The following is a 13,856-nucleotide window of genomic DNA, read 5'->3' as shown; positions in this document are numbered from 1 at the left end:
TAACTTATTTTATTTATGAACCAAAGATATTATAGCTGAAGCTAAGCATGATAAAACATTTAAGTAAACTGAAATAAAATGGAAACTGCATGAAAAAACTGTAACTAAACTAAAAACTACTTAAAGTAATATTTGACTATTACTATTTTACTTCAGTAAGGTTAGGAAGCAGCAGTTAAAGATACACAAACAACAGGTTTGTCACTACACTGTAGTCACAAGTGGACTAAAAAATGACTATATGAAGGAGGTGTATAGGATTCATACTGTGAAGTAATTCTCCAGCTGTGTGTTTGTGCAATTCCTTTTTAACAGTACAAATATAAATATAGTGACTCAGGACATCTTTTCCTTATCTTATGACAAAAAAAAACTAAAACATTTATTAATATTATAAATCAATCAATTAGAAAACTAAAGCTAGCAAACCCTGTCTGAATACTAACTGAAACTAAAAATCAAACTAATGAAAAATCTGTTGTAGCTCTGTAGCCCTTTAACCACTAGATGGCACTCTACAGCGTGATGTGGCTGCTTGCATCCAGTCTGTCAAGGCAGACAAAATAGTCCGGAGTATTATTTCCGGTTTTTATGGCAACCTGTAATTGATTTTCCAAATTAAAACTTGGAAATACTCAATAAGTTAAACTCAAAATGTTCTATTTCGATTTCAAATAAAAAATAAAATAATATTAAAAGAGTAACTAATAGATATTTAGTAAGAAAATGTTTTTAGTATCTATAATTACATTTCCATTATTAACAAACAAATCAGAAAAGTGTGAAGATTAGGCTACACTTCAAAGGGGTGTTCCTCCAAATGTGTCTCTTAGTTTGTTATACGGTGGTTTGAATGGACTTTGTAGATATGAAATTCAATTTGGTGGATGGCAATTATGGCTGATGGAAGAATTAATAGTCCAACATATTTTCCATGGAAAAGTCAACATCTTGAATTTAATTTGCTCTGTTATTCGTGTCCCCCTGAGTGCAAATGTGATTTTATATGATGTCTTTACATTTTGTGTCTGTACTCTGACCAATAGTGAGCATTTAAAGCACATTTTCCTGTAAAAGACCATACTGTTAAGGTACTAAGTACTGCATTAGAATGCGTACCTTTATTTTGAAAATACTGAACCGGATGTGGCGCTGCTGTTGTCGGTAGCTTCACGTGCTCATCTCCGTGGCATCCTGGCATCCTGGCACCCCGGATTCTTGCGAGTCCTCAAACGCGCGACTTCCACGGACGGTACAAGTAGACGATGTCGAGGCCTAATACACGTTAAGAGCAGACGTTAATATGTGAAAAAAGGGACAAACGACCTGGTTTAAGGTTAGTAACGGTGGGGCCTGAGGCGGAGGGATTCCCACTTGAGAATGCGGAAATGGGCCAGATGTCTAGCTCGCTTGACAGATGTTGCTAGCTGGCTAATGCTGCTCGTGCTAGCTTAGCCTGCTCTGATGTTTGCTTCATCAACAAAGACTGCTAACGTTAGCATGTTGTCTTGTCCTGTGTGTTGGTAGACAGGGGCAGGCTGTCCAGGCTACTACGGTTAACAAGCACGCAGTTGTCGCTAATAAAATGACTCAGTTTCTAAATATTTGTAGCACTTAGCAGAAAGATGTCACTGTGAACACAGGTGCGGTGTAATGTTGGCCTAGCTAGTGTGGAATGTAGTTAGGTAACGTACGTAGGGTAGGGCTTTACCAGTCAGGTGACCTCACACGAACTACCATCCATCAAATGTTCACACCTTTCATCAATTTCCTTCATGACAGTTTACACTCTCCTGCCAGTCAACAACTTCCCATCAACCCCTCATTTCTCTTCTGTCCCAGTTAAGGCAAGGTTGCTAGTGGATTGACCATGTTGGCTGTTGACTGAAGTCCACTCCAAGAAACAAAATGAAGAGGAGGCTCCTGCGTGGTTTACTCTCAGAGGTGTCCATCCGAATGGTGCTTTTGGTTGTGTTCCTGTGAGTATGTCTTCCTTTTAATCACATGCCTCTGTTTTATGATTTGAATATTGGTACAAGGAAGGCAGTATCTTTTTGTGGTGGAAATGTAAACATACCTACACAGCTCTGTTTGTGTGTTTGTTGCTCTCAGTGTGACGGAACAGCTTCCCCCATTCTACCGTGAAATCCAGGCGGAGGAGATGTGGTTGTATAAATTCCATCGTGTGGAAAGGGACCACGTACCCACCTCTCTTATGTTTGTAAGTAGTATTTCTGTGTACTTGTGAGCTAAAGTTAAACTACATCCCTCCTACATCTCCTGACCTCATCCCTAATGCTGCTCACTGGAGAGGATCTGAAGTCGTTCCCCTCGTATCTTTCCTGACAATGTATTTAAAAAGGAAAGCACAAAGACTTCCGTTATTCATTTTCCCTAAATCCATTGTAGTGGATTAGATTTGTTATATTCTCTGTTTTCCCTTCTCTGCGATAGAGTGTGGTGTGTTTCACCCCGCTGATGGTAATCCTGCTTTTCACCCTGCTGAAGAAGTCGGAGAGGGGAGATCTGAAGGAAGCCTCGCTGGGTAAGGAACGGACAGCTGCGTCAAAGCATTTAGCTGGTTGCGTTAAAAAAAAAGTTACTGGTCTCGAGTTGACCGGTCCTTTTCGTGATTCATTATGACAAAGAAAGGGAGAGAGACATTAACAGAACGAGGAAGGGAAAGAATAATAGTGAAGGATTGTTTCAGTTGTGTCTCTCTCTGTTGTACAGCTGTGACTCTGACTCTGGTGCTGAATGGAGTTTTCACCAACGCCATCAAGCTAGTTGTCGGCAGGTAAACACAACAAAGTCATCTCTATAAGCTGCAGACAATAATACTCTGTTTTATGCTGGATAGATGTTTCATAAGGCAGCGTTTGTCCTCTGTGTGTGTTCCTGCCTCAGGCCGCGACCAGACTTCTTCTACCGCTGTTTCCCAGACGGTCAGATGAACCTGGAGCTGCACTGCAGCGGTGACCCAGATGTCGTCATGGAGGGCAGGAAGAGCTTCCCCAGCGGACATTCATCCTGTAAGAGACTCTCTTTTCAGCAGTTATTCCTCTGTAGCTGATACATCCTCATCAGTAGTCACAGAGGAAAGACATCAAGAGTAGGAAGGGGGGCACGTAATACAAAATGGGTGCATGTAAGTGTATTTTTACCTCCAGGCAATTTCTTTGTACAAGCGAGAAAGCATCTCACTCTATGAGAGCATCTCGCCGTCTCTGATGCTTCTCTTTCTGTTACAGTTGTCTTCTCTTTCTGCTATCTCTCCACATAGACCTTCCTCTGTCTCTAACCGTCCTCTCACTCTGTTCTCCTTGCCCCAGTTGCGTTTGCAGGGTTGGGTTTCACAGCGCTGTACGTAGGAGGAAAGCTGCGGTGCTTCAACGCAGGCGGCCAAGGCAGAGCGTGGCGGCTGTGTGCCTTCCTCACTCCTTTACTCATCGCGTCCATGATCGCCCTCTCCAGAACCTGTGACTACAAACACCACTGGCAAGGTGAGAGCCAAAGCCCTTCTGACTACTGAAATCATGGCCTGCATGGTGTAGTTGAATTATGAAGTGGGCTTAGAACTGAACAATGCACCTCACAAAGTAATACGATTGTTCAATTTCAACTCAACTTCAAGCAATATTATGAACTATTTTGTAACTCCGCACACTGTCTACACTTGCATAATACTTTATTGCAACGTTTCGATCATAGTATCACAATATAAGAGTAGATGTGAAAAAGAGTAGATGTCAAAAAAGACCCTTTTTGAACTTTTCTGAGCTGAAAAACAATAACAAACCAGGAAGAAATTATTTTTTTAGGTCATGGAAGCGCTTCGATTTTGTTATGGAAAAGTCATGGAATTTTACATCAGGTCCACAGCGGGAACCCTGATTTTTATTTTGGAATGAAGCTCCTCATGTGTGTATTTATGTGTGTGTGTTTTTGTTTTCCCTCCCCTGTATGTAGATGTGTTGGTGGGTTCTCTTCTGGGCCTTGTGTTCGCCTGGTTGTGTTACAGACAGCACTACCCTCCACTCCAGGACCCCGACTGCCACAGGCCTCTGCGCCACAGAGAGACTGTACCCGCTGCACAGGAACGCAAGCTGGCCAACTCCAACTACATACTGCCCCTGTAGAATGGCTCTAACTGGATAATGCTCCCTTGCTGGTGTGATTTATAATGGGTTTTTTGGTAATCCTCCTAATTCTGGTTTTCACACCTTATGTACAGTGCATATAGAACACAAAACGTCAGATACTCACAACAGCTGACCAGGTCAACGAAGCACTACTCTAATAGCTCACTGCCCATAGGTCTCTGCCTCAGCTGTTGTACATCAGTTACTTATACACCACCTCAATGTTTTTTTTGTTTTGTAGACACCATTTCGAAAACCAGGGTAGAAACGTGAAGGAAAGTAGATCTGATTTAACTTAGCCAGAGAAAAACTAGGGAATTTCACGATGAAATGATGTAAGCTGTTCATATCCAGAAGCAACACTCCGTTCGGTTTCCCTTTCTACTGTAGTTAAATGTAGAGTAATCAAAATGGCTCAATCAGCATCATATCTTTGGTCTCTGCAGTTTTCCTCGACCGCCTCTGTGTTGACTGCTTTAAATCTCTCTGTCTTCCTAAAGCATATTCTGAATGTCACCGTGTTTCCACTCACAGATGTTGAAATTGTTACCTGGAAACACGTCATACCCAGTCCTCAATATAACGTCTACATGTAGCAGATTCGCTCAACTCTTGTCACAGTTTTTTGCAATGCCTGCTGTACTTATTTTTAGTTCTTTGTGATAGACAAGCGACACTAATGAATATGACTGTAACAGAATAATGAGATGTGTGTATTTCTACATCAGTGGTCTCAGGCTTAGGTCTGGTTCTGTTACCACAAACTGACTCCTTCTCCCAGCCCGTCCAGCCCCTTTTTGAGGTGTGAACTGTTACCAGTGAATGGTTAGGGGAGGGTTGATTGTTGAAGGAGCTACAATGGAACCAGATCTTTCCGCTGAACCTGTGTGGGGTGGGACCGACTTGAGGCCTAACCTCTCCAGGTACCTGGTGCTAGCCTCCCAGCGCTTCTGCTGGTCAGCTTTTCTATCCTGTTAATAGACCGTTTCTCTTGGTACATACAGTGGTTTGTTATTTTTTTCTGATAGTTGTCACTCACGGCTGGTGTTTGTGTGCTTTGTTGTGCTGTTGAGTTTCAGAAACACAATGAGCACTGCAGTCTGTGGTTCAGTTACATTTAGGTTTTTACTTTTTTTTGTGGTCTTTGTTCTCTCTGTTTTATCCTTGGGATGTGACTGGAAAGCTGGCTTTACACTGGAACAAAAAAAACTGATTTTTAACCCTGTTTGACATAGATCTGATTGTTTTTGCAGGTGTAAACTTGGAAAACAATCAAACCTAGTCATGTTTTTGTCTCTGTGTGAAACCAGCCAAAGTTTTGATAGGTCAAAGCACTTGCTCATCGCTGTGAATCAAGCAAAGGCAATCACAGTGGTTTTGGACCAAATGGTTTAGCAGAAAGAACAGACTAATTTGTGCCTTTGTTTACTACATTTCTTTATGGCTCTCTGTTAAACAATGACGTAAATACGGCATATAACAGTGTAACAGTATACCTGCTCTTTAGCATTTACATTCTGCTGTAGAAACAACTTGGGTCTGAATCCTAACTCATGGTTGTTTTGCAGTGTATGGGATTCAGTAGGTGTAGGACTACTTTATGCTCAAATGTGACGTGTTGCCTTTTTTACCTCAAAAATAACTTGCATTTTTTTTCTATATATTTAAATGGTGAGGTGTTTGTTGGGTACAAATATTATTTATTTTTTTTGCTGGGTGGAAAGGGGTAGAATCTACAACTGATAGGACAACTGGGATAAGTGAACTATGAAAATGAAACAAACATTTGACTTTAGGGCAACATTTGATACAGGCCATTAACCAATAGTATTTTATCTCGACTTACTTTGTAAATCTTATTTATAAGATAATGTAGAAGTCTGTAACTGTTATATTTAATTTTGGGGCACGCAGGAGTTTACTTGAATTTTAAATATTCATGTGTTTACCCTAAATGTGATTATGGTATTTCATGATCATGAATGGAATCACATTTGTGGGCAAATTGGGTTTTCTGGTAGATCTGTCATGCATAAAATGCTTATTGCACCGTATTGCACTGCTGTCTGAGTACATACTGTAGATGAAACCATCTTGCATGTTCCACTGCTTAATTCCCTCATCACTTCCTCCCTTTCATTGCCAGCTACCAGGACGCAAAACCCCCATATTTCTCCCATTGTTTTTGTGATTTTCAGATCTGAAAGCAGTGTATGGGGTTGTTATTAATGTCTTTACTTAATCCTCTGCTTTCCTTCAGATCTGCTAAAGTGGCAAGGGATTATGTTAAAACTTGCCTGTTGCTTTGTTCTTGTCATGCTGATCATTTGCCTTGGCTTGTAGGATGATAGCGGCTGCTCCTGCTGGCACAGTATGCTGATTGTATATGTTGTGATGCTTTCGATGAATCTTTTGGTGACTCTAAATGATGTTTCTAAATAAACTCCTTAAATCCACGCCATCCTTTGCCTGTATTTTGAGTCGGCAATCCTTGTACTGATATGGGCTATGCTGCAATGTGCATGGAAATGGATTGATTAAAGCAGGGGTTCCTAAATGTTTTCAAGTCATGAACTACTAAGTTGAGATCCTTTAGACAACAGGCACCCATTTAGATAAGATGAAACTTAAATGATCCTTTTGGGGAAATTGCAGCAGCAAATAATAACAGGATAGTAACCAATAATTTCACTGTTTGCACACCCTGTTAATGCTGCAACCCATACCTTTACATACTACATTTCACTGGATTGGAAGAACAGCCCAGTGCTGTAAACCGTTACTAAGCTTTAACTTTATCTTTTCATCATCAATTAAACAGTGGTAAATGTTTAATTATTTTACTATCCCACAGTGTGGGATCAGTTAAACATTGCTTTCTTGGCAGGTTTGCACATGATGGGCGTGGCTTTCAAAGTATGACGCGTTCTGCAGGGCCTCTACCTTCCACTGGATTGGTTGGATGTGACGTGTGGATTTGGCGCCACATTTCTAACAAGGAACACTACCGCAGCAAAAAGGCTCTGACAGCGGAACAGTTGAGCGAAATAACTCGCGCTTTAAGTCACTTGATATTTTGGCTTTTAACTCGTCGTGTAAAGGCTTTTTAAATATATTCTATATCGTCAACACTGTGGAAAATGTTTGTCACGGACATAAGAAAGGAATTTTATGAAGTTGTTGTCAACCAGGTAAGTTGTTTGTTAGCTGTAACGTTAGCTAACCCTAACCATGGACGACTGTAACGTATATGTGATTTAACCAATAGCTAACGTTACTGTTAGTTCTGCTTTCGGTGCTTATTTGCGATTTATATGGTATGTATATGTTTTTTATATACGTTTCTCTCGTACACTGCTTTCAGAGAGTTGCCCTCCTGGTCGCATCAGACATCGATGCTCTCTGCGCTTGTAAGATACTGCAGGTAAAGTATTCAGTTAGCTATTAGCTAACGTTAGCCCATTTCGCCTCTGTTCACATTCGTTTCCAAGCTAGTTAGCGTTGGCTAGCAGCAAGCTCTTGTGGGCATAGACTGAAAGCATTTAGCTCCGGTTAGTATGTGGATTTTCTTATGTACTTCCTTTTAAGTGACAATGGTTTTAACGGCCAGTGTTCTTATGTCCTTCCTGTAGTTGGATGATTGGTCAGTGAAAAGCTAACTCTAATTATTGGTTGATGATGAACTGATGAATTAATGCCTACAACACCTGATGATCTGTTTACTCTTTACCAGGCGCTGTTCCACTGTGACCAGGTCCAGTATACATTGGTGCCAGTTACAGGCTGGCAGGACCTTGGCACTGCCTTTCTTGAGCACAAAGAGCAGGTAATGAAACTTTACCTGACTAGAACTGAGCCTGTACATGACTTGGTAACAGTTTGGACAATAGGACAGAGCTGTTGAGGTTTTTCACACTACCCATGTGAAATGTATGTATAATTTTGCTTCATGCTCTCTCGTAGTTCCGTTATTTTGTTCTTGTCAACTGTGGGGCCAATGTCGACCTCCTTGAGATGTTGCAGCCAGATGACGATTCCATCTTCTTCATCTGTGACACCCACCGGCCTGTAGACGTGGTCAATGTCTACAATGACACCCAGGTGAGGGACAGTGATAAAGTCAGCTCGAAGTGAGAACACTGAAGGATGCAATCTTGGGCGACAAGTGAAATTAGTTACTTGAGATGTGCTCGTGCTCCTTTTGTATTTGCTGTTGATGCATCTGAGTTTGAAGATCTGTTTCCTTGTATTGTCAGTGGATGAAGTAATTTCCTCCTTGTTTGCTCCTAAAGTTTGTTGTGTGAGCAATATAATAATGTTAATCCACCCCCGAGTAAAAACCCTGAACCCACGCTAACACATGTATAAGTTAACATTTCATAAGCTCTGATCATTCCTTACACAGGTGAAGCTGCTAATCAAACAGGATGATGACCTGGGTGTGCCCTCCTATGATGATATCTTCCGTGACGAAGATGAGCAGGAAGGGGATGACTCTGGGAATGAGAGTGATGAAGGCTCAGAGCCTTCTGGGAAACGGAGGAGATTTGATGAAGTACGTGTTGAGCAGGATCAGTATCCACCGCTGTAATTGAACAGAGCAGTACTATCCAGAGTGTAATGGTTGTATCACTGTGTTTGTGATCATGTCATTGTAGGGAGCAGTGGAGAGGAGAATTGAAAGACAGCGGGCAAAGAGGGAGTGGGAGGCACGGAGGTGAAGTATATTTTTTCAGGAGGTGTTTGGAGGATTTCAAGTAGTCTGTTAGTACAATGTCTAAATTGACACTAACTTTTGCACTCATTTCACAGACGTGAAATCTTGTTTGACTATGAGCAGTATGAATACCACGGGACTTCAGTGAGTATATGATTTTTTTTGTTCCTATACAGGTCTGGAAAGTCTAGAAAAGATTTGAAAATGAATTTGATAATTTACATGTTTTGAAAAGTTTGGGAATTGCACAAAAACTATGATTTTAAGTCCAGATACACATTTATGTAGTTGTAGACCCTCTGTCGTTTCACACATTGTGTTAATTATTCAGTCCCTCCTGAGTAAAATGCAAATGTTTTCATACGTGTTTCTTCTGTCAGGCTGCAATGATGCTATTCGAGCTGGCGTGGGTGTTGACTAAAGACACAAAGGATATGCTCTGGTAAATTATTTCATGCATTTTTTTATTACATAAAATCATAAAAAAAAACATCATGCAGATGCTTGACGATTGACAACAATGACAATGCACTATACAGACTTTTAGACAAAGGCTGTCTACTGTGCATGTGCTTTGTTGAGAGTGTTTTTGCTTTTTGCAGGTGGGCTGTCATTGGGCTGACAGACCAGTGGGTTCATGACAAAATTACACAGTAAGAATCTCTTCATAATTCCAAAATGTAATTTCCTACAGAATTAACCAGACATCCATTTTTTGGTTACAAGATGCGTGTAATATATGTTTGCATGAAGACACACACACTAACCATGTTGTACCTGTGTCTGCCTTGCCCTTTTTAGCATGAAGTATGTAACAGACATTGCCACAATGCAGCGACACGTCTCCCGTCATAACCACAGGAACGAGGATGAGGAGAACTCTCTCTCCATCGACTGTATGAGGATTTCCTTTGAATACGAGTATCCTTTACTCATCATGTCGTCTGTGTCATGGAGCCATGTAACCAACACCCATTTCCCATACATTCAGCTGTTGTAATTGCAGAAATGAATAGTACAGAATTTTTGTAGCTGTGTCTCTCTCTCTTGCTCTCGTTTGTCTTTGTGTTCCCCTTAACCCTCTGCCTCAGCCTACGTCTAACCCTCTACCAGCACTGGTCGCTGTATGAGAGCATCTGTAATTCCTGCTACACATCCTGCAGCTTCAAGCTTTGGTCCTTGAACGGCCAAAAGAAACTCCAGGAGTTCCTAGCTGACATGGGGTGAGTGCCTAGAATAAATGGCTTGGTGGGTTAACACTAAAATGTCTATATAACAGGAGTAATGATTGTAATTAGTATCAGTTGAGTGGAAGTTGGGCTTTGTCTTGTCCACTCTAGCCTGAAATGTGAAATAGAACTGCATCTTGGCCTCACTTGATAGTAGTGCAACTAGCCAATATTACGATACTAGTGGATGTTGCAAGGTTTGTTGTGTCTCATTCTCTTTTTTTTTTTCTTCAATCTCTTAACAGTCTACCCCTGAAGCAAGTGCGCCAGAAATTCAACTCCATGGACATGACGATCAAAGAAAACCTAAGGGACGTCATAGAGGAGTCTTCCAATAAATATGGGTATGAATTCTAGAGAAGGCTAGAACAGAAAAAGTGACACTTGCTGTCATTCAGTTTCCTTTATAATTGACATATGCCTGCATATACCTACAGAGAATCTGAAATGATACCCTTTGTCTTCCCCCTTCACCAGTATGAAGGATATCCGTATCCAAACTTTTGGCGTTCACTTTGGCTTTAAGAACCGTTTCCTGGCCAGCGACGTCGTGCATGCTGCTGCTGCCTTGCTGGAAGGCACTGAGAAAGAGGGGAGTGCCAGCGACAACTTCATCAAGGCCCTTGACTGCCTTTCCAGGTGTGTTGCAGGACATCGCGGACATTTTACAGCTTGTGTCAAGTGTTAGATTAGAAGAAGTCCTACCAAACACACTCGGTGCGGGTTTTAACCAGTAGGGAGGAGAATGAACCAGCTTCCCTGCCTGAAATCCCTATGCTATCACATTTTCTTAAATGTTGACATGATGACCAGGATAGATGCCTAGGCAAGTAATGTATCTAGCTGTTTAGAGCTGTAGGCAAGGAAAGTTTAGCACAATAATATATACACAAAGGCAATTCAAAGTGGTTTACACAAGGTATATAAGACATTAGATGATAAGTACAGGATAAGATGAATAAATAACAAATAAAAAGATGGAAGTGTATAAGAAGAGGGAATAAATATAGAATTAAAATGCATAAAAAGAGAATAAAGATCAAGTTGCATAGGCAGTGCAGAATAAAAACGTTTTGAGCCTAGAATGTTAAAATGCTTCTTGTTATTTATGATCAGATTGCAAATTGCATCAAGTTTATCAGAGAAATCTTTTTCTGTCTCTGGTTGGTCTCTGTCTGTGTAGGAGTAATCTGGAGCGTCTGCATTTGGGCATTGACCTGGCTAAGAAGAAGCTGATTGCCATCCAACAGACTGTAGCCAGCTGCATCTGTACCAACCTCATACTGTCCCAGGGGCCCTTCCTCTACTGCTACCTCATGGAGGTACGAGTGTGTCTCTGTGTTCGACCTGCACATGTATGTGGCTGCAGCTTAGCGCTACATCCTCCCTGGCTTAATCCTTTCCTCCTCCTACCCTTTCATGTGTAGGGCACCCCTGATGTGAAACTATTTTCCAAGCCCATGGCCTTGACTCTGCTCTGCAAGTACCTCCTGAAAGCCTTTGTCCATTCTGTGAGTACCTCATGCGTATTGCTGTCAAAATGGATTCAGACTGTGGAGGAAGGTGCTGTCATGTACATTGAAAGCACGTTGTTTATGCTCCCTGTCTGCCCTGGTCTTTGTTGTTTAGACGAGGAATAAGCGCTGCAAAGTCCTGCCCCTCATCATGGCTGCTCCCATGGATGTGGAGAAGGGAACTGTCATTGTTCTGGGCATCCCACCAGAGTCTGAGACGTCTGACAAGAAGAAGTAAGACTCCTCTTTGTAGGACTGTAGGATATTGCCAAAAAAAAAAATCAAATGATTTTATTTATGAACATTTTTATATGAACTGAGCTGCACGTGAACACAGCTTTTTACTACGTGGATGAGTTGCTAAAGCTCAGAGTATACTTAGTTTAACTAAAATGAAAGATTTTCTCTAACCTGCAACTTGATTTATTCTCACCAGTGCAATACCTTTTTAGGAAGCTGTCTGAAACACCATTTTCTGTATAAAAAGCAATTTCCTTTGCAATTTGGACATTGTAGTAGTACATATTGCGATTTTGATAGTTTTCCTTTTGACCATGTAGCCCTACCGCTAAGCACATGTTCTTGCCTTCTTGTGTTTCAAAAGCTTAGTGTGTTTGTGTTATGAGAGGCTAAGTATTTTGTATTTGTGTCTATATGGATGTAACAATTATTGCCTAATTCTCTCAACTCTTGTCCTTTTCTCTGTACTAGTTTCTTTGGTCGGGCATTTGAGAAAGCCGCAGAGAGCACCAGCTCCAGAACACTCCATGACCACTTTGATACTTCGAGTAAGTGAAAGGCAGTCATTTACTATTATATTGTGCACAGTGTCAAAATCTACACAAATCTGTTTGTTCTTACAGGGAGGTGTCCTCTTTATTGGCCACTAGGTGGCAGCCCTGATATAGTCTTCATTCTTTACACTGTAGATCCAAACTTCTGCACTTCTTCTTACCTGTCTTTTTCCCTCTCCAGTAATTGAACTGAAGATGGAGGACAGGAGCAAGTTTCTGGACGCACTCATCACCCTCCTGTCATAAGAAACCTTCCACACTCAAGGGAACGTGGGCATGAGTTTTGAGTTTAGTAAAAAACTGTAGGTGCTGCTGACGTACACATCTTCATGTCAGATGTGATTGAAATTAATTATTCTGCACCTCTGATGCAGCCTGATGACCAACAACATTCAGAGTCATAGCAGTGCAAGTGCTGCATCAATGTTTTTATCAGATTTGTGTGTATATTGTACAGTCTTTTTGTAAATGTATGTTAAAGTTTTAATTTAGCTTTTAAATGCTTGTAAATTGTGCGCATTTTATTACTGTCTATGTATGTGAGTTTCTTTCACGTATGTCGTTTGAAACATGTTTAATAAATCTTAGTAAATTACCATTGATTTAAATGCTTTCATTGCCCATAGTGATGAATAGCTGCTGTATTTTATGGTCATTGTTTCTAGATGGTCATGAGATGTTTGAGCTGAGAACTCAAAATAGGAAACTGTACCTCTTCAGGGTTGTACAGATATGAGGTCCACTTCCATTTTTTAGATGCATATTATTAGCAGATACTCTTACTATCTCTTTATACACCGGCAAATTCGATAAAGTTCTTGTTGGTTCATAGTGCTTGTGGTACTCTTGATCCCCAAAGCAGAAATAACCCCACTCCACAGGGTGTTTAAAGCATCGGGTCGTTACTGAACAGCTGGAGGGGATGAAGTGTCTTGCTTCAGGACACTTCAGCAGGACAGATGCTCGCTGTCACAAGGGCTGGAACGTCTCCCCACTCACTGTGCCACCTTGCTGCCCTAAACGTGGCTAGAGTTGCCATGGAATAGGTGGAGGCGCCTTAACCGGACGTGTGTTGAAGGTTACAAGGGACTATTCCATCTCTGTCAAGGAGAGTTTGAACTTTCCCCTCTGTCATACAACACAAAGAGCTGGCGCAGAGTAATAACCTGTTGGCAGTCACAGCAGACTACGGCAGAAAGGGTTGATCCAAAGGGCGACTACCGTCTTTTCATCTTAGTCCAATCTTTTGTTTTTCCACCTAGCAGCTCATTGTGGTTTTGTGGTTCCACAGAATCGGCAAGAAGTCTTACTGTATGTGTATGAGATGTAAAGGTACTGAGGTTTGATGAATATAACATCTTCCCCCTGAGCTGCTGATGTAGGGCAAAGGTGAAGACCGTGACCTTGGCCCACACAGGGGAATGTAGGCCAGGCTTCCTGGTGGTGATTTGGTGTTGGTC

At 41.4% G+C, this 13,856-nt stretch overlaps 2 protein-coding genes and 1 non-coding gene across 3 annotated transcripts; 2 read left to right on the top strand and 1 right to left on the bottom strand.

Annotated features, from left to right (window-relative positions):
• Positions 1-1,204: 1,204 nt before the first annotated feature.
• On the top strand, positions 1,205-6,598 carry plpp5 (phospholipid phosphatase 5). Its single transcript, XM_071918965.2, has 8 exons — positions 1,205-1,336; positions 1,843-1,979; positions 2,113-2,221; positions 2,455-2,545; positions 2,734-2,797; positions 2,908-3,032; positions 3,333-3,503; positions 3,970-6,598. The coding sequence occupies exons 2-8, from the start codon at positions 1,909-1,911 to the stop codon at positions 4,137-4,139; spliced, it is 801 nt and encodes a 266-aa protein (XP_071775066.1). The 5' UTR covers positions 1,205-1,336; positions 1,843-1,908; the 3' UTR covers positions 4,140-6,598.
• Positions 6,599-7,205: 607 nt separating this feature from the next.
• Positions 7,206-12,944, top strand: cdc45 (CDC45 cell division cycle 45 homolog (S. cerevisiae)). Its single transcript, XM_071918731.2, has 18 exons — positions 7,206-7,333; positions 7,507-7,566; positions 7,876-7,968; positions 8,106-8,243; positions 8,548-8,697; positions 8,801-8,859; positions 8,955-9,003; positions 9,240-9,301; positions 9,462-9,512; positions 9,661-9,780; positions 9,951-10,082; positions 10,334-10,432; positions 10,566-10,727; positions 11,272-11,410; positions 11,516-11,599; positions 11,718-11,836; positions 12,314-12,390; positions 12,578-12,944. The coding sequence occupies exons 1-18, from the start codon at positions 7,283-7,285 to the stop codon at positions 12,640-12,642; spliced, it is 1,710 nt and encodes a 569-aa protein (XP_071774832.1). The 5' UTR covers positions 7,206-7,282; the 3' UTR covers positions 12,643-12,944.
• A 470-nt stretch (positions 12,945-13,414) lies between these two features.
• On the bottom strand, positions 13,415-13,538 carry LOC139927719 (U6atac minor spliceosomal RNA). Its single transcript, XR_011785356.2, has one exon. It is a non-coding gene; the product is annotated as a U6atac minor spliceosomal RNA (small nuclear RNA).
• Between the last annotated feature and the right edge of the window lie 318 nt (positions 13,539-13,856).

The sequence above is a fragment of the Centroberyx gerrardi genome, chromosome 8, assembly GCF_048128805.1.
Source record: "Centroberyx gerrardi isolate f3 chromosome 8, fCenGer3.hap1.cur.20231027, whole genome shotgun sequence".
Lineage (NCBI taxonomy): Eukaryota > Metazoa > Chordata > Actinopteri > Beryciformes > Berycidae > Centroberyx > Centroberyx gerrardi.
This window is presented reverse-complemented; position numbering and strand designations above follow the sequence as displayed.